Source organism: Emys orbicularis, chromosome 20 (genome assembly GCF_028017835.1).
Source record: "Emys orbicularis isolate rEmyOrb1 chromosome 20, rEmyOrb1.hap1, whole genome shotgun sequence".
NCBI classification, from domain to species: Eukaryota; Metazoa; Chordata; order Testudines; family Emydidae; genus Emys; species Emys orbicularis.
The window spans coordinates 4945695-4966088 of record NC_088702.1 but is presented as its reverse complement, the minus strand read 5'-3'; the positions used below and the strand labels follow the sequence as shown (position 1 = coordinate 4966088).

Genomic DNA, 20394 nt, shown 5'->3' with positions numbered 1-20394 from the left:
CTGGGCATTGTCAGTGTGGCTACAGGCCAGCCGCTGGGCCCGGAGCTGGTTTCGGTAGCCGCGTTCCTCCCGCGGAGGTGGTGAAACAAAGGGTTCGATCGCTGCTACCGGGAAAAGCTTAACTTAAATCTAAAAACATTAAATTAAAAAACCAACAACTTCACATTTGGTCACAACCTCCGCCTCCTCCCCAACCCCAAAGCCCCTTGCAACTCCCTTCCCCCACCCCCCCAAGCCGATTTTTCAGGCTGTTGGCTCCAAAACCCCAGGGACTCAGCCTGGTTCTCACTTACACTAAAAGGCCCCTTATACCACTCCGGCAGGGCAGAGTGGGTGTGGCTAATTGATGCCCCCTTTACCGGACCGGAGTGGTGTAAAGAGGCTGTAGTGTGAATGAGAATCAGGCCCTAAAGCCCTCTGCCCACACACAGCAGGGAGTGACAGTACAATGCCCTCTGATGGAAGGACACCCCCCCAGAGCAGAGCGCAGTCTCCGTGATGTGGGCCATCTCCGGTCTCCCCGCTGAGGGGGCCAGTTAGCAATGGCTGTTCTGATCCAGACCTCTGGCCAAGCAGGAACTAGACGGGGAGCCCAGCTGCTCACAGGCCGACGAGGATCAGCTGTCTGATCATTGCCAGGCAGGGCTGGCTTTGAACTGCTGACCCTGCACTCAAAGGCAGAACATTAGACCCCATATTCAGAGCCTCGAGGAGCCGGATTGGGCCCCGGCAGAGCTACACCCAGCCATCGACTGGCACCAACCGCATCCCACACAGGGGAGGACTGAGCCGGCCAGGGGCACGCTATGTAACGTGCAGCTGCGGTATCGCTCGTTGGCCTTTGTTCCCAGCTCTCGTGGCACGGACGTGGCAGCTCCCAGCTGGTCCAGGCCAGTGCTGGGGGCAACAGCCCGGGAGGCAGCAGCTACACACGCAGCTTAGCTCTGTAGACACAGCAACACTGTGCCCCTTCAGATCCCACAGCGGGGTTGCTCCCTGCTGAAATCCCTGGCGGGCACGAGCCAGGAAGGGCTCACGCACCCTCCAGCGCCGCTCTGTCCCCCAGCTCCTTTGAACCTGGTCATCTAGAGCCCCAGATGTGCTCCTTGTTTGTCTCTTGCTTGGTGTGGAAACCCAAAAGCGGAGGGTTTTTTTTTTTTTTTTTTTTTTTTTTAACGCCCGTCCCATGAGTCTGGTGGTGATGCCCAGGCAGCGCAGTGAGGCAGGCTGGGCCCATCGCTCTTCAGCGGTGCAGCGACCCACCCATGGGCGGGCGGCAGCAGCTGGCACGCTGACGAGGAGCAGGTGCCGTTTCTGGGCGCGCTGTGTGGAAGGTCTCACCAGCTGATACGATGTTTGTTATGAATTTGGGGGCTGGACGCAGACCGGTTTGTTATTGTAGGGTCGCTCTCAAGCGCTGAGCCACACACACTGGTTTGTTATCGTAGGGCTGCTCGGTACCACGACACGGCTGATTTCGAGACAAAAGGCGGGTCGGGGCAGGCACGGCCAGCCTATGCTTTCTCCAGAGCCGCCCCTTGGGAACCCTCCCCGGCCCCCAAGCTGGCGTTTAACCTGTTGTTGTCCGCGTCTGTGCCCTGGTACAGCCCCTCCATCTGGACGCAGCAGTCCCTGGGGTCCTTGGCCCCCTCCTGTGGGCTCCGGCCTCCGTTCAGCGGCACCTTCTCCTGATTGGACACCTTGGTGGCTTCGGGGGTGTTGCATCCTTGCACCTTGCTCTTGGCCTTGAGCCTGTTGTGGTAGGAGAAGCCGGCCATGGCCATTGCTACGGCCAGCGTCATCGACAGCAGCACCGTCACCGTCACAAACTGCGCCCAGTAGGAGCGGTGCCCGCCCTGTGGGCCTGCCCCCCGCTCCAGCCCTTGCCCGACCATGCTGTCCCCTCCGCTCTCGCTCAGGATGTCGCCTTCCGTGGGGTCCTGCACCACATAGCGGGCCACAGCTTGGCGGTGCCCGTTCTCGCTGGCCCAGCACGTGTACTCGCCCGCCGCCTGGCGCTGCATGATGATCACCAGCATCTTATTGTCCAACATCGTCAGCCCCGCCGGGGTCTTATCCCCTGGGTAGCTCCAGCTGTAATTGGCCAGGGCGGAGAGCTGCGGGCAGGGCAGCCGGATCACAGAGTTCAGCGCTGGGCTCAAAGCTGGAAAGATACAAGGAGGGGAGAGGGAGCGGTGAGTCTCTGGCTGCCCACCCGGACCAGCTGCCGCTGCTGTTTAAAGAGCTGGCACCAGCCCCTTGCGACTAGAGCCGGGGCGAGTCACGGCGTTTGCGGGGAACAAACTTCATTTCAAATTGGACCAACCGTGATCATTTTTGTGGCCAGTCGAAAAGTGAAAAACAAAAAGTGTTTCAGGTCAAACGAAAGGTTTCGATTTTGAGGGTTTTTAGATGGCTAATCCATTTGGAAACGAAAGGAAATTTTGAACTGAAATGTTTCAATATTTTTGGAAATTGTTGAGGGGTTTTTTTTTGGACAAACAAGTGGTGCGAAACTGACACGAATGCACGAAATGTTTTGGTGTCTCTGAATCAGCATTTTTCATTACAAAAAACATGGTGCCTGTGAAAAATTTCACGCAGCTCCACTTCCAACCTGGGCACCTAGTGAGAAACCTGATTTTCAAAGGTACTGAGCACCACCACCCCCCATCCCCTCTCTCTGCACCTCAGGGGGCGTTACCACAAAACAAAGCAGTTTGGAGAGTCAGACCAGGAAGGGCTAGTCTCTGAGTGCAGTATAAACTACATGGAAGCAACTGGAGTGACTCTGGATTCACACTGGTGTCACTGAGAGCAGAATCCAGGCTGAAATTGGAGTCAACGGGCTCAGTTCTCCACTGCCCTGCACCTTGGGCAGTCACTTACTAATATTTAGGGCGTCCTTGCGCTGGTTGCGGGAGAAACGGGGAGCCAAGAGACAGTGCCTGCGCTGAAGAGTATATCTAAGTACAGCGGGTGCCGGTTTGCAGCAATCCCAATATGACCAACTTTCGGTTACTAGCGACATTTTGCCGGGAGCTGATCCCGTCCCACTGGGGATCCAGATCCTGGCAACAGGCAGGCTGCTTAGCGACAGCTGGTTTCGGAAGAAAGGCCCCGGCCACAGGCAGGTTTGCACGGCTGCAGCCAGGGGAGGAAGCGCCAAGGTCCCAGGCTTGGCACATCCGACCCTGGCTACAGCTGGGGACCCACCACCTGCACAGGAGGGAACAGGCTGGGGTGCCTGCATCCTCAGCCAAACTGGGGAGCACCTGCTGGAGTCCTGGCACTGCGGGTGGGGAGGGGAGGCTGCAGGCTGGGCAGCAGCCCGGGTGAGGGCAGTGGGCACCTGCAGGGGTGCAAGGTACCTTCTCCAGGCTGCGCCCTGCCCTGGCACAGGGGGCCTGGACTCGGCACGTCCCAATGCTTCCTTTCCGAGTTGCAGCCAGGAAAGGAAGCGCTGGGGCACGCCGAGCGCCGGCTGCAGGCAGAGTTACGGGGCTGCAGCCGGGGAAGGCACACCCCAGAGCTTACTGGCAACTTTCAATTAATAGCAACTTTTGGCCAGGAACCGGGAGATTTGCTAGCCAGGGGCGGCCGCTGTATCAGACCATGGGATGGCTGCCATGTTGGCTGATGCACCAGTGGGGACCTCCAGAGCTAAAATCACGAGCTGCTGTAGTGTGAGCTAAAGCTCCCAGCACCGCAACAGCCTCTAATCCTCAGTGGATTGGGCACAGAGGGGGAACTGTACAGTTTGTTATTGTAGGGTTGTCCGGGGGACTGGCACCCTGGCGTGGTGTTGTAGGGTTGCCCAGAGTGGCTGGCATGGTGTTGTAGGATTGTCTGGGGGTGCTGGCACCCTGGAGTGGTATTGTAGGGTTGTCTAGGGGGGCTGGCACCCTGGGGTGGTGATGTAAGGTGGTCTAGGGGGGCTGGCACCCTGACGTGTTATTTATTACTGGGCTGAGCGCTGCCTTGGTGACATTATTTTTGATTGAAGCGTTTGTCATGGGATTTGCTCCGCGCTGTTTGCAAAGCAGGGCCAAAGCCCACCAGAGACGCCATGCCTCAGAAGCACTGAGCGTGGCCCCCTTCGTTCCTCCCCGGATCCAGCTCCTCCCTAGAGCAGGCAGCCCACCCTGGCTTGCAGCGGGGCCTCCCCAGCCCCCCTCGTAGCATTGCAGGCTTAGAGCCCCACCCGCCGGCAGACACGTGCCCCAAGCACAGTAAACCCAGAAGGTCGATACTCAACTTTTTACCAGGCTGCTGCCCGAGTCGTCCCGAGACCTGGGCGTGGCCCTGCCTCTCCCACTGAACTGCTGGCACGTAGCCCCCGGCCTACCCGTCTCGACGTCCTGCAGCCAGTCACTCCTAGAGAGGGAGAAGTGACACACTGAGAACCCAAGGCAATGAAGTCGCTCTCAAGCCGCTGCTTGACGTGGGGACGGGAGGTGAGCTGGTTGCTGGGCTCGCCCTGAGGAGCTGGGTTCAAGTCCTCCCTTAGGTCCCAGGACATAAGAACATGAGAACAGCCATACTGGGTCAGACCAAAGGTCCATCTAGCCCAGTATCCTATTTTCCGAGAGTGGGCAATGCCAGGTGCCCCAGAGGGAAGGAACAGAACAGGTAATCATCAGATGATCCATCCCCTGTCGCCCATTCCCAGCTTCTGGCAAACAGAGGCTAGGGACACCATCCCTGCCCATCCTGGCTAATAGCCATTGATGGACCTATCCTCCATGAATCTATCTAGTTCTTTTTTGAACCCTGTTATAGTCTTGGCCTTCACAACATCCTCTGGCAAAGAATTCCACAGTCTGACTGTGCATTGTGTGAAGAAATATTTCCTTTTGTTTGTTTTAAACCTGCTGCCTAGTAATTTCATTTGATGAGCCCTAGTTCTTGTGTTATGAGAAGGAGTAAATAACACCTCCTGATTTACTTTCTCCACACCAGTCATGATTTCATAGACCTCTGTCATATCCCCCCTTAGTCGACTCTTTTGCAAACTGAAAAGTCCCAGTCTTATTAATCTCTCCTCCTACGGAAGCCGTTCCATATCCCTCATCATTTTTGTCGCCCTTTTCTGAACCTTTTCCAATTCCAATATATTTTTTTTTGAGATGGGGCGACCACATCTGCACACAGTATTCCAGATGTGGGCATACCGTGGATTTATATCGAGGCCACAGGCGACTGGCCAGTGACACATGCTCTGAGAGCGTGGTGCCCGTGGAATGCCCATCAGCGCTAGCGAAGCGCGTTAACAATACCGTAGGGCTGTATTCCTGGTGGGCGGGGCCTTCGGGCTAGGGAACACTAGGGGCTTTTCACCCTCCCCACTCCCACCACTCCCCGAGACCCAGAAATGCCCTAAGTTGGGAACAGAGCCAGGAGTCCTGACTCCCAGCCCCCTGCCTCTGACCACTACAGCCCACTCTCTTCCCAGAGCAGGGAATAGAACCCTGACTCGCCAGGCTCTGGTCTAACCACCAGACATGGCTGCCTCCCTCTCGGAGGTTACGCCGGAGCTGTTCCACACACTGAGCTACTCACGTGTTTTTGTTTGTGCCTCGGGTCTCCTGGCACGACTGGCTGTGCCTGTCCCAGGCGCAGTAGGGGTCTCGGGCAAGGACACAGTCAGCACAGCTCCTGTACACGCTGCAGTTGGCCAGCGGCACCTGCAGCACCCCCTTGGAGTACCCCACATACAGAATCCCCTGCAGGGGGGAGACCCACAGAAAATGTCACATCTACGTCACCTACTTAGCACCGCCCGGCTGCACATGGGGCAGCGTCTCCCCTTCTTGTCTGCTGCACCAGGCAGATCTGTAGGTCTCCTACCTTCCCAGGTGAGAACAGAAGGTTCTGCACAGGTTCCGGGTCCTTAAACAGCTGGATTTCCTCAATGATATGAGTACCGCTGGCCAGAGCCACTGCTCTGTGCAGGAACCCTTGATCTGTGGGAGGAAATATAGGGACACAAGTGTATTTACCATGGGGCTGAGATAATGCATCTTCTCTTTGAGGAGCTGATCTCTTCTCTAAGCTGACTGTGTGTAACAAAGGTATTTAAGTTCCTAATTTCAGTGGAAGTTGAGTATCTGGATCTAAATGGCTAGTCTATTCAATTCTCTCTCTCTCTCTCTCTCTCTCATACAATTTGCTTCATTAAAAGAGAATGATCCTTCGTTTATACATGGCCTTTTGCCCCAGTATGCCTCCAAAGCACTTTGTTAGCTGGCTGGCACCAACCTTGTCAGGCTTATACAAACCACTTTGTCCACCATTAAATGCAGCCACCTCTGGGGTGAAGAGCGGTAAATGTGTTTAACAATGCACGAGACAGGAAGTGAAGGAGAGCCATACCTAACTGAAAATGCAATGGGCAGGGTGCAATTAACAGAGCTGAGACTGGCCGGTAAAATGGGGTGAAACACCCCCCTGCTCTCCTAACACACAAATTCCAAAATAACAAATACACAAATTGGCAACAACAAAAAAACAGTCAAAATGTTTAAATTTTTTTTTTGAATTTTCAATTTCATTTTTCCCCAAAAGTCTCAAAAACTAAACTAATTTTTTTTTAACTCTTTAGTTTCATCCAAAACCCCCAAAAGTTTCATTTCCGGTCCACCCGAAATGAATTTTTTCTTAATTTTTCAGGTTAATCACCGGAAAACGAATTACTCGTCTGACTCCGGCGATAAGTTTCTGTCCCCGTCCCACTGATGTCAATGGGAGCTTTACCATTGGGTAAACCGTCAGCTGGGTGCAGAATCCAGCCCCACGCACCGATGAGGTGGTTTCCCCTGCTCATGGGAGCCGTACCTGTTCCCAGGAACATCACCTCATAGGAGGTGCCCGTGACACTGTGGGTCTGATCGACTGCGATCCGCGTATACTTCACGTTCTGCTTCACCAGCAGCGGCTGCTTGTTCCTGGGCGCAACCTTCTCATCCACCAGGAAATGGTTTTTCATGAAGGTCAGGACTTTGTCCGCTGATGGGTGCACCGAGCACTGCAGTGGGAGGAGAAAGGCAGGATCAGAAGGGCTATCAGCTGCGGGATCTGGGCTAGTGACCGGCTTAGGGTTGGTTTTTTTTGCTCTACGCACCCTTGCAAAGGGGGAAAGCACAGCTGATTATGCCAGCTTCCTGTAAAAAGCAAGGCAGATGGTCTATTATCCAGGGAAACTGAGGCACGGAGAAGTTAAGTGCCTTGCCCGAAGTCAGTGACACCAGCAGGAATTGAACCCAGGTGTCCTGAGTCCCAGCCTCCTGGCTTAACCCCAACCGTGTCCTGCAAAGTCATCCTTCGGGGCAGACCCACACATCATCATGCCGTGGCATTAGATGCGCGAAGCAGGTGATACTCACGCTGCCAGGGCGGGGCTCAGGGATCCCATCGCTGTATGTCGTCCACCGGGAGCTCTCCTTGTTCAGCTCCTTGTATTTGCCGCTGAAGACTCTTTCGATGTCCTCCAGGTTGAAAGCGCACACCGCCGTGCTGCCAGCGTCTCCCATCTGCCTGCCAAGGGACGAGTGATCCTGTTAGCGGTACACGCCAGCGCTAGGGGGACCCTGAAGGTGGGCAGGTCAGATGTGGGATCCAGCCACACCCTGCCTGTGATGTGTGGGTGAGTGGGCATGGGGAGTCCACCCCATTTGGGGCCCTCTCTAAGTGCTGTTCCTTGGCCATATAAACGTTGGATCCTTCTGAAATAATAATGCCAGGCGCTTCCACAGCGACCTCCATCCAGGGCCTCCATCCACTTGCAAAGCATCAATTCTCACCACCCCGGAGTGACAGGCACTTGTCTATGAACAGAATCCAGGAGTCCTGACTCCCAGCCCCTGCCTCCTCGGACCACTGGCCCATGCTCCTTCCTAGAGCTGGGCAGAGAACCCAGGCGTGCCAACTCCCAGTCCCCAGTGCTCTAACTCTTAAATCACACTCACGCCTAGATGTGGCACTAGAATCCAGGAGTCCTGACCCCAAGCCACCTGCTCTAACCACTAGACACCAGTCTCATCTCTTAGTTCTGAAATGTACTAAGCAACTTTTTCAGCAATATCACGTGGCAAGGAGTTCCACAGGTTAATGACATGTTCTGCAATAATGAAATATTCAGGGTGAACCATAATGCAGAAGGGGTCCTACTTTCTGGGTACAGCATACCCATTTGAATGGGCAGGATGGACAGATGCCCCCTCCCCCCAAATGTCCTTCTTGCGTTAGAGCCAGGGGATTTGTGGGTGTGCGAGCCTGGGAATACGTGGGTCCTTGGGGGATTTCAAAGCCCTTTGGGCAGGAGAGGAAAGTTTCCTGCCTTACCATTGCGAGGTGAAGACTCCATAGAAGACGGCGCCCCCTCCTGGCTGGGGTAGGACAAAGGAGTGATGGATCACGTTGAAAGGGAAGTGTCCAGGCTGGAAGCATGTCAGCTGAGCTTTCAGGAACGTGGTCCATTTCTTCTGCAGCACCTTCTGTCCTCCGACGTCATTCTGCAGGAGAGAGGAATGCCTGGTCACCCTGAACGGAGCAGGGCCTCTCCTTAAAGGGACAGCTGAGAGGACGGCTTGTCCTGGGGGTCAGCGCACAGCCATGCCGCCATTGCGCTGGTACAGCTCCGCCAGCAGGGGGTGTATATGCTGCTCCAAACAGGGGAAGAGCTATTCTGAATGAAGGGAAGGTCTGAGAGGAAGGGTGGCCCTGTGGGGAGACCCGAACTCAATCCCCTGCTCAAAATAAAAAGGGGAAATTCTAGTGGTACAGCTGTGGTGAGTAAACCAACCACCAGGCTCTGATCAGCTGATGTTCCAGACAATGATGTTGTAATAAGCCCTCGTGCATGGCCAGTGAGGTATGAGGAACTAAAAAGGTGGATACAAGCAGGAAACCACCCAGACAGTGGTAACGGGCTGTTAGGAGGCTAGTGAGCCATTTTAAGATATGGGATTAATAGATTCCAAAGCCAGAAGGAACCATTGTGATCATCCAGCCTGACCTCCTGTACAGCACAGGTCAGAGAGCTGCCCCAAAATAATTCCTAGAGCAGATCCTTTAGAAAAACATCCAATTAAAAATGGTCAGGGATGGAGAATCCACCATGATCCTCGGTCTTTTGTTCCAACCCTTAATTACGCTCACTGTTAAAAATTGATGCCTTATTTCCAGTCTGAATTTGTCTGGCTTCAACTTCCAGCCATTGGCTTGCGTTAGACCTTTGTCTGCTAGACTGAAGAGCCCACCATCAAATATTTGTTCCCCACATAGATATGTATAGATGGTGCTCAAGCTGCCCCATAACCCACATGGAGCGCTGGGGTCTGAATGCAGGGAGACCCTGAAAGGGAGTGGAGGCCAGCCAGAATCATAGAATATCAGCATTGGAAGGGACCTCAGAAGGTTATCTAGTCCAACCCCCCTGCTCAAAGCAGGACCAATCCCCAGACAGATTTTTGCCCCAGATCCCTAAATGGCCCCCTCAAGGATTGAACTCACAACCCTGGGTTTAGCAGGCCAATGCTCAAACCACTAAGCTATCCCTCCCCCCTTCCTGGGCCCTAGGCTGGTGCAGAGCAGGGAAACGGGACAGCATGTGTCTATACCTGTAAATAAACAGGTGACACCAGCCACCTCTCATTCAAACGGAACCGTCCCGGATTTCTGCTAGAGCCCAGCTCTGGGAAGGGGCAACTGAATTTTATTCCTCGTCAATGTCTACGTCTATGCAAGGCCCCCGGCACAGATCTGATGGCAATCAAGCTGCCCAGATGCCACGGAGGGCAGAACGGAGGCCCTCTGGCTCGGGTGGGTCAGTTGTCGTCACCGGGGCAGGCCACAAGCGGGAGAGACGACAATGCCGGGGTACGGGACATAGGAGCGCACGCGCTCTCATAGCCAACTCGGGCCAGCCTCAGACCTTGCACACACGAGCCACCCGGGAGACCGTGAGCTTCTCAAAGAAATCAAACTCCTCGGCCGTCTCCTCGAAGAAGAAATAGACCTTCTCGTCTCCAGGGATGTTGGCCGAGGCCACGAAGCCCGCGTCGACTGTGGGGGGAAGGAGACCAGGCGGGTTAGATGCCCAGTCCCTGCGTGCTGCTTCCCGAGGGGCAGATGGGGGGGCATGTAAATATCCATGGGAGGCTGGGGGCTTGTTGCCTAGGAAACACATCCCTGAGGCCAGTGGGCACCAGCCGTTCGCCTGTTGGCTAATAGGTGATGGCGACCCGAGCAAAGAGTCCCTGAGCCTGATTCTCACTGATGTGAGGCCCCGTTAAGTGGCTAAAGGGCCTTAAAGTGGGGGAACTGGTCCCCTGAGAATCCTTCCTGAGCAGGGTTCTCCCTGGCCAGCGTGGAGCTGCTCCCGCCCCGGCTTAGGGGGCAGATTGTGGGCATGAGTACAGTGCCTTATGCTGTGGTTATTCTCTGCTTCCCAGGGACGGCAGGGGGCCAAGGGGAGCCCAGTGTAAATTAGAGCAGCCCCGAGGCTGCTCTAACTGGCCCCGGAGCCAGGCTGAGCACAGCCTCAGCGCATGAAGAGCTCAAAGGGTGTTGCAGCCTCTCATCCCAACCCCACCAGGTAACAGAGTCAGGTCCCGTGTCTGGAAGATCATAAATGGGCAGCTATCGATTTCAGATGCTACCTCAGCCCCTGCCCTTCCCCACGCCCCACCCCGTTCCCAGCAGCAGGAGCAGGCCCTCCTACCCCCTCCTCACCATTCAACCACCTGAGGAAGGTATCGGTCTTCAGAAAGGTCCTGCTGCCCAGGGCACGGGAGATTATGGGCTCGCTTCCTTGGAAGTTGTTCATGGTCCCCGTGTAGAGCTCACCATCTGCAGGCGGACAGAGGTGGTGAGGGAAGCCCGGGCCGGCAGCTGTGCCGGTGCCTCTGGGCTCGGTTATTTAGTCAGAGAGAGGTAAAGTGCTTTGAGATCTCTGTATGAAAAGTCCCAGAGCTAGGACTCGTTACCCTGATGGATTAGAGTGGGTGACCCGGGCATTGAGGGATAAATCTACACACAGCGCATCGAAGGATGACAGCAGGACCTTAAAGGTTTCTTTCAGGCCAGCCCCATCCGGGACCTGCCGCACCAAAGACATGTGACTCGACTGATTCAGCTCAAGACCTAATCCTTTGCTTTGAGGCATCATAACTGTCCATGGGCCGACCACTGTAGGGCAGCGGGTTCCACCTCCCTCCCCATCACGCAGTCCCTGCACAGCCCCTGGTTTCCAAAGAGCTCGGTACTCACCCACCAGGATGGCCGTATACTTGTGGCGGGGGTCGAAGGGGCACTGTCCCTTCCCATCCTGGAGGAGAGGCTCCCCTCGGCCTCCAGAAACCAGGCTGAAATTCTCCAGATTCTACGAGGAATTAAAAATCAATCAATCAGTCGCAGAACAAGAACAAACCGAATGGTGGTCGCTTGAGTTCAGCCTAGAGCCAGATCCCTTCCAGACTCCAGGCACAGGGCGGGGGGAATCAACTTTCATAATTAAGATAATTCTCTCTATTATATTATAATCGACGTGTTTTACCAACAAGGTCACCCACAGGCCAGTGGCAGTGCCAGGAATGGAAGCCCGGTCTTCTGAGACCCAGCCCAGGGCTATAGCCACTACGCCACATTCATAATATAACCCCAATAAAGTCAAATTATAATACTAATGGAACCCCAATAATCAGGAACTGCAAATCAGGACACCCTTGAATTTTGGAGGAGAAGCCAAGCCAGAGCTCAGATGAGTTCTCTCGTCTGGTGACTCCAACTTGAGGAAATCAGAGGCCACTTTTGAAAATGTTGACCCGGGTTCCTGTAAACTCACCACTTTTCCCGTAAACCCGGGCCTTTCATTTGGAAAGGGAAATAATCAGAAAATATAGGAGGCTCCTCAATGTACACACAGAGCCAACAGAGGGCAGCAAAGCCTCGTCTATGGAGACTAGAACTCGAGTCCTGACTCCGCCCCCACTCGCTCTGACCACTAGACCCCACTACCTCTCAGACCTGGAAATAGAACCCAGGAGTCCTGACTCCGCCCTCTTTGCTCTCTTGCTCTCCTCTCTCCTCACACACTGCCTCGACGAGGTGGTCAATAAAGGCCAGATTTCCCAGTGTTTAAGCGCTTAAAGATACAAATAGGCATTTATTGGGATCTTCAAATGCACTTAGGCACCTAACTCCCTTTGAAGACCAATGGGACAAAGGTGCTACTGTAAATCCCAATAGGTGCCTCGCTGCATCGTTAGGCGCCTAAACCCCTTTGCCGATCTGGCCCTAAACCCCTTCTGTGTCCCGCCAGTCCGGGTCAGGATTTAGGGAGACCCCATGTGGTAACCCTGCACAGTGCAGTCTGGGGAACTGGAGGGCCAGAGAGAATCACAAGGTCTCTCTGTGTCCAGCAGAGAAATGGGCCAAGAGGCAGCAGCTGGTCAGTGTCAATCACAGACCAGCCCTGCCTCTTGGCCCATTTCTGGAACCAAACCCTTTGCAGGCTCTGAAGCGATGTACCGGGTGCTGGAGTCAGAGCTTCCCACCAACCCAGACCAGACACTCACAATGTAAGAGCAGATGGGGCTGAAGGCGTAGGTCCCACAGGTGTACAGGTGAGTCTGGTTCACTGGCACCAGGACACGGATGAAGTTGAAGCACTCTGTCTGTGGGAGAAAAGAACACGCCACTTAAAAGAACAGCTTAGATTTCAGATTGCTTCACAGGCTGCATATAACAGGATCACTATGCTCAGCACTGACATGCAGCCACCTCTGGGGTGGGATGCAGCAGTGATTTAACAGCCCCCAGCAACATCTCACTGGGGTCACTTACCCATAATTAAAATGCAGCCACCTCTGGGGTGGCAGCAGTTTCAAAACTACACGACAACACTGCACAGGGATGGCTCAGCCAGCATTAAAATGCAGCCACCTCTGGGGTGGGACTTGGCTGCAGTTCAATAGCACACAGCAACACTATACAGGTATCCTGCTCAGCACAACAATACAGCCACCTCTGGGTCACAGCGTGGCAGCTGCTTCAAAAGCACACAGCAACACTGCACAGCGATTATTTACCCAGCATTAAAATGCAGCCACTTCTGGGGTGGGACTTAGCAGCTGTTCAACAACACAGAGCACTGCTATACAGGGATCGCTAGTCAGCATTAAACAGCATCCACCTCTGAAGTGGAATGCGACAGCTGTTCAACAGCACATAGCAATGCTGCACTCGCCCAGCCCTAAAAAACAGCCACCTCTAGAGTGGAGCGTGATAGCTGTACAACGGTTTAGGAGAAGAAGAACACGACCGAGCTGAGCTGCAAGGGGAAGTTAGGGAGGCAAAGGAAGAGTTGGCCAGGACACCAGAATTATCACCCCCCTGCGTGGGATGTTTTAAAAGACCTCAAGCACAGCACAGCACCCCCAGGACCCCAGGCTGAGACCCTGAGAAGAAGGCCACCGAGTCCACCAGCAAGCACTACCGCTTCCTGTTCAAGGTGTGGGAGTGAGAAGCCAGGCTCAGGAATTGCACCTCGCTTGGTATCACCTCTCACGGCACCGCAAAGCACCCACCCACCCCAGCACCCACCTCTCAGCATTGTCACCAGCTCTCCATGCCCTCCATAGACACTCCAAGACTAACTGCGCCCTCGAGGGGCATAATACAGCCCGCACCAGCACCAGCGTCTCCCCCTCTCCTTACCAAATTGCTTTTCTTCTTAAAGACACACTCCTCCTTTTTTTTAAGCACGGGTGGCCACACTATCTGTAAGGGGGGGAAAGAGAGAGATTCTTCAATGGTTGGGAGGAAGATTCCACCTGGAGAAAAGGTCAAGAGCCTGTAATAGTGCACTGGAAGGAAAGGAAGCTGCTGAGAGCAAAATTCTCAGGGAGGGGAATATGGTCTAGTGGTCAGAGCAAGGGGGTTAGGGAGTCAGGACTCTTCAGTTCTATTCTCTCTAGAGGCTTCCGCTTAAGGTTCAAAGCACTTTACCAACATTAATGAATTACATCTCACAATTCCTCGCCTCTGAGTACCATTATCCCCACTTTCCAGATGGGGAAACTGAGGCACGGGGTGGGAGAACAGAACCCAGGTCTGACTTCCACTTGCCCCACCCCCTGGATCAGCCTCCCTCCCTCCTGCACCCCAAATGCTCCCCATTCTCTGGGGAAGGCCGAGCTCTACTCACTGAGCCCGTCAGCTCCATTGACCCAGCACTGTCCACCCGGAGGGAGAGGATGGTGTCTCGAGCTCCCACGTACAGAGTGCCTTCGTCTTCGCTCAGGAGGAAAGTATCGTAGTTGAAGATTCCATCCTGGCTGAAGCTGGTTAGGGTCCTCCGGGGGTCTCCTGGCAGGGATCAAACAGTGCATGGTATATGATACTTAGCACCTATATACACCTCTACCTCGATATAACGCTGTCCTCGGGAGCCAAAATATCTTACCGCGTTATATCGAACTTGCTTTGATCCACCAGAGTGCGCAGTCCCGCCCCCCCCCCCCGGAGCACTGCTTTACCGCATTATATCCGAATTCGTGTTATATCAGGTCGCGTTATATCGAGGTAGAAGTGTACCATAACGTGGGTCCTATATACCATAAAGAGGCACCAATATCCCATCATGTAGCACCCGCATACTGTAGAGTGGCACCTATATACCATAGCTTGGCACCTCTATTCCATAACTCAGCACCATATATGTAAAGTGGCACCTGTACAGAATAGCATTAGAGTTGGTTGAAATTTTTTTCCAACAGAATTTTTTTTTTTGTCGGAAACACGTTGATTTCCACAGAATTTCATTTTTTGATGAAAATCACCTAAACAAAGCGTTTTGATCATGGAACAGAATGCTCTGGGGTTTTTTTGTTTCACAATTTATTTGATAGGATTTGAAAAAATCAAAATCAATTGACTCAAAACAATTTAAAAAAAAATTCATTTAGGAGGAATTGTTGAAATTCTACGTTTCATTCCCATTCGGAACAAAAACCAATTTTGAAATGGCGGAACGTCCTGCTAAAACCAGAAACGTAACTTCCCACAAAACTCTACATAACATGTGTGTGTTGTAACACAGCATCGATCATAAGAACATAAGAATGGCCCTACTGAGTCAGACCAAAGGTCCATCTAGTCCAATATCTGGTCTTCCGACAGTGGCCAGTACCAGGTGCCCCAGAGGGAATAAACAGAACAGGTGATCATCAAGTGATCCATCCCCTGTCGCTCATTCCCAGCTTCTGGCAAATATATCACAACTTACCATGTATATGTTGTCACATAGCATCTATATAGCAATTTAGATGTATATACCATAACCATCTATATGCCATAACATAACACATATGCATGTACCATAAGAGAGCATGTATGTGGTACAGTGGTGAAGGGTCTGGACTATGACAAAGGAGATCTGGATTCTAGACCAAGCTCTGCTGGAGACCCACTGGGTGACCTGGAGCAAATCACTTCCCCTCCCACATTTGGTTTGCCTTGTGTATGGAAACACCACAGGGCGTGGCCTGGCTCTCACTGTGTGTATGTACAGCTCCTAGCACAATGGGGCTCTGATCTCCGTGAGGGCCTCTTGGAGATAATGCAGATAAATAATAAATGCATGTACTGTAACAGAGCACCTATATACTGAAACACAGCATATCTATCTATCTATCTATATATATACACGCACTGTAACTTAGAGCCAACATACCGTAATGTAGCATGTATATGCCACAACTTGGCACCTATATACTGTAACATAACATAGATACTGCAACTTAGTGCCTATGTAATGTAGCATGTTAATCCCATAGACTTTCAGTGCGCTAGGGTGTGACCCGAAGCCCACTGACGTCAAAGGAATGGACTCAGAGGGGGGGTTGGATCAGGCCCCATATGCTGTATGAACACTGGCAGAAGGAGCAGCCAGCATATGCAGTGGAAATGTCCCTGGAGCCGGCACTGCGGCTGGCAGGACCCTACAAAGGGCCTGGGGGAAGAGCGTGCCCTTTTCTCAGCAGCAGCAGGCTGAGGGTGGGTGGGAAAGAGGAAGGCTGCGACTGCTGGTGACTCAGTGGGGGGCGCTTTTCCCTCGGAGCCAGTGCTGACCCCAATGCCCCAGCATGGTGCTGCAGGGGGCAGGGTGGGGACTCAGCAGGGGGCGCTCTCCCCTCTGGGCCCACCTCAATGTGGTGCTAGGGGGCGCTGAGCTGCCAGAAGGATGAGACAGAAATAACGCGGTCCGGATCGTTTGTGGTCATTGAAGATCCTGCAGTGTTTTTGCAAGGGTGAAGGCTTGACAAGGGGATGCAGCTTCAGCCTAGAATATTATAAACACGTTTCCAGAAGGCCTTAGAGCACCGGAAACGCTTCACTGGCCATGACTGTTTATTTAGATACATCGAAAGCAAACAGACAAAAGAAATCCTCTGTGGCACTTGCATCCCAAATTGCAGGATTTGTGGATGTGAGCTCCAGAGACTCACAGAGCTGTACGGCTGGAAGGGACCTTGCAAGATCATCTAGTTCAGCCCCACCACCCCATGAACAGAAACTGACTAGATCCCAAAGCCCAAGTGATTTGTCTATTTCCAGAGCTGAAGCAAAAAACAAAACCAAACCAAAGGGTGAAATAAGAAAATTAGATCTTGCAAAACTCTTATTGATTTAATAACCCACCACAGGGAAGGGAAATTGTTTTAATAAAATATGTGGGGGGGAGGGGAGGCCTGATTCTCACTACTCATGCAGCATAACTCGAGAGCCCATGTCATTTACACACCACTCTGAGGCCCCTTTTACTCTGCTAGAATGAGGAAAAGGAGCCAGAGGGAGAATCAGGCTCATGATTTTATTCTGGACAAATTCCAACTCCTCTAATTACAACCCTGCCTCCTGTTATTAGGAAGCACGGCCTGATATTCAGCCTGAATGTTCCTTTGCTTTATTTTCCGTTGCTCGGAGCAAGGATTCTGTAATGCCGGCACTGGATGTGGACTCAGGGGGTCTATTCCTGGCTTTCAGCAACTCGCTTCAGTCCAGATCCTCAAAGATATTTAGGCACCTAACTCCCATGAGTTAGGTGCCTAAACGCCTTTGGGAATCTGGGCCTTAATGTCTCCATGCCTCAGTTTCCCATCTGTCAAGCTGGGCGAACAATCCTTCCTTTCTCCCACCCTTCCCCTGTCTTGCCTATTTAGGTTATAAGATATCCAGGGCAGGGATTGTCTCTCATGGTGTCTATGCAGCACCTAGATTGGATCCTTTAAACCCTCTCGAACCATCCTGTTTCCTTGACATCCAAGTGCTTGTTAGATGCTTTTCCTCTCTAGCCAAGTCGGCCGTATTTAGCTCTTCTCATCTCCAATCCTAAATCAGGTCCATCTCCCCCACCCAACAAGCCCCTTCCCAGCTCAGTGGAAATCACGTGATATTTCTTTTCTTTTCAGAAGGAGCTGAAAGGCGATCGGGTTTAATAGACGGCTGCTCGCTAGAGAGGCTGCAGCTGGAATTTGTTTTCACAGGGTGCCAGCAAAGGCCGGGGTAATTATAAGCATTCCCCAGAGCTCTGGCGTTTACTGCCTCTGGGTTTGGAAAAGGAAGAATGCGTTCGTTTTGTGCAAGCGGGGCCCGATCCAAAATTGGTGGGAAGACTCACGTCACCACGGCCCAAAGGGACCATTGTGATCATCTACCCTGACCTCTTGCCCAGGGCAGGCTAGCTAGAGCATGTCAGACTTCCAGGCCAGATCCTTGGGGTAGGAAAACTGGGCCCATCTGGGATTTGAACTCAGGCCCATTCAAGCCACTGGCGACCCAGTTCCTCAGTGTGCTGACAGCTGCTCCTTCGATCTATATCAGGGGTTCTCAGACTTTTGTCCTGGTGACCCCTTTCACCTAGCAAGCCTCTGAGTGCGACCCCCCTTATACATTAAAAACACTTTTTTATATATTGAACACCATTATAAATGCTGGAGGCAAAGCGGGTGGAGGCTGACAGATCGCAATCCCCCATGTAATAACCTTGCGACCCCCTGAGGGGTCCCGACCCCCAGTTTGAGAACCCCTGGTCTATATCATCTCCTACTCTCCCGACTGTGAATCCCACCGTTGTTGCCCCTGACAGGAACCCCGAGGTACAGTGAGCCAGCCAGTCACGTAGCACTGTTGCGGCAGCTCGGCGAACAGAACCCAGGTGTCCTGGCAGCCAGTCCTGTATAGCCCCAAGCCAGGCTGCGGGGGTAGAGTTCAGGATCTGAACTCACATCTTCCCCTGCCCCAGCCTCCCTCCGAAGCACCTGCCTTCATCCCGTTTAGGGAGACCAGACAGCACATGTGAAAAATCGAGATAGTGGGTAGGGGGTAATAGGAGCCTATATAAGAAAAAGACCCAAAAGTCGGGACTGTCCCTATAAAATCGGGACATCTGGTCACCCTAATCCCCTTCTCCCCTCGCAGGGGAAAAGCAGCTTCCGAGACCAAAGCCCTGCTCTTTACATGTGCCGCGTCGACAGGGAGACGTGAGACGCACCCCCTCGCTCCCTACAGGCAAGGAGCCTCTCTCTCTACCGGCGCCCCGTGCCCCTCCCCGGGCCTGGGAGGCTGACAGCGGGCGATTCGGAGGGGCGCAGCTCTCTCTTTCTCTCCCTTTAACCCCTTTTTCATTTCCTCCTTCCAACGGTCTCTCTCGCTTGGCTTTCTCCGTTTTATTTAGTCTCTCTGCCTTCTGTCTGTCCAGGCCCATCTGTCTGTCTTTGCACTCTTCTTTTCCTTTCTTCCTTCCTTCCCACCACCCCTCTTTTCTTGCTTTCTCATCCATCCATCCTTCTTTCTCCCCACCCCACCCCCCATCCTCCTTTGCTCACCTCTTGGGAAGGTGACCCTGGGAAGCAGATCTGCGCACAGGAAGGCGGCAGGCATCACCAAACTGCACAGGAGGCAGAGCGCCCGGTCGGGCATGGCTGGTTATCGGCAAAGGGTGAGGCCTTCGGTGAAATCTGCAGGGACCCGGCCCCAGCTCTTGAGCTGTCAAGAAAGCAGGGTGGGGAGGGAGGGGAAGAGATGGTTGAAGCGAGCGAGGTAACCACACGAAAGAGTCCCAGCCCCAGCCTCCCACCTGCAGCGGAAGCGCTAGGCTGGGGAGAGGGCCGTGCGCAGTCATGCTTCACCAGGGACAGTGCTTTCTGCCCCTTCGTTCCATCACGGGAGCCCCGCAGGCAGCGTCAGGGAGGAAAGGAGCCTCTCTAGCTGAGAGCAGGGCTGGGATGGGGCCACAGTGATACAGGGAGGCTGAGCCAGGCGGCAGGAGCTGCCGAGGAGAAGCCTCTCGGGGCTTGATTCTCGGCGGTTCAGCTCCTGCTGCTGGGACAAGATGGATGCGGGAGGTGCCTTTAAGCCTTTGCACCCCTCATGTTCTGGGATTGTGCGGGCTCCCCCTGTATCAGTTGGAGCAGCCTCAAGGCTGCTCTAACTTATGCTCTGCCCTCTATGGGCCCTGGGAATCAAAGAAGAGCTCACAGCACTCCAGCCACGCCCCTTATGCTGGGTGGGCGTGTCACGCGTGTCCCCTCCAGTCCACATGCAAGATAAGAGCCTACTGCTGCTGCCAGTTGATGGGGCAGCTCTTTTAGCTCAGGTTGGTGCTGATGGGTGGTGTCTTTGCACCCAGACTAATTCTTCCTGTAGTGGTGTCCGGGGCAGGACCCCCCCCCCCCAGCCGATGCTTACAAAGCTTTCCTGTCCTCGTCACATCCCGAGCCCCTCTCTGCCATCCCTCCCCTCGCTCCCGAAACCTGATCCCCCCCCCCCCGTCGCTCGACTCATTTCTCACGCTCTTTTCGGGGGCGGGGAGCCCTTTATGGAGACCATATGGCCAAGCTGCCCGGATCCCGCTCGCCCTCCCCAAAGGGTTGGGGAATGTGTGTTACTGGCCTTGATGATATTTTGGGCCAGATCCAAGCCCCGATCCAAAGCCGGCTGAAGCCAGTGGGAGCTTTTCCACTGACATCCCCGGGGGGCTTCAGATCAGGCCTTCTGGCCCCTCCCTCGCGTGAGCCCGGCAGCCCCAGCATTTCAGAAACACCTAGCAGAACTGCCGGGCGCTGTTGGGGGCTGGGTCATAGAATCATAGACTATCAGGGTTGGAAGGGACCTCAGGAGGTATCTAGTCCAACCCCCTGCTCAAAGCAGGACCAATCCCCAACTACATCATCCCAGCCAGGGCTTTGTCAAGCCGGGCCTTAAAAACAGAGGCAGGCATTTGCATCGGGGACTCCCAGGAGGTGGCAAATTCCCCCCGTCCTCCAGAGAGTGGAGCTCGAAAGCCACCGACAGCTGAGTGACAGGCTGATCTGGGCCCCAACGCTGGCT

The 20394-nt window shown here is 53.7% G+C and overlaps 1 protein-coding gene across 1 annotated transcript; it reads right to left on the bottom strand.

Moving 5' to 3' along the window:
• Positions 1–1514: 1514 nt before the first annotated feature.
• Positions 1515–18984, bottom strand: SEMA4A (semaphorin 4A). Its single transcript, XM_065420265.1, has 14 exons — positions 18891–18984; positions 14210–14370; positions 13720–13782; positions 12579–12677; positions 11272–11383; positions 10735–10851; positions 9935–10065; positions 8344–8513; positions 7386–7536; positions 6838–7027; positions 5851–5966; positions 5563–5726; positions 4259–4377; positions 1515–2164 (listed from the first exon to the last, which is right to left on the bottom strand). The coding sequence occupies exons 1-14, from the start codon at positions 18982–18984 to the stop codon at positions 1515–1517; spliced, it is 2337 nt and encodes a 778-aa protein (XP_065276337.1).
• Positions 18985–20394: the final 1410 nt, after the last annotated feature.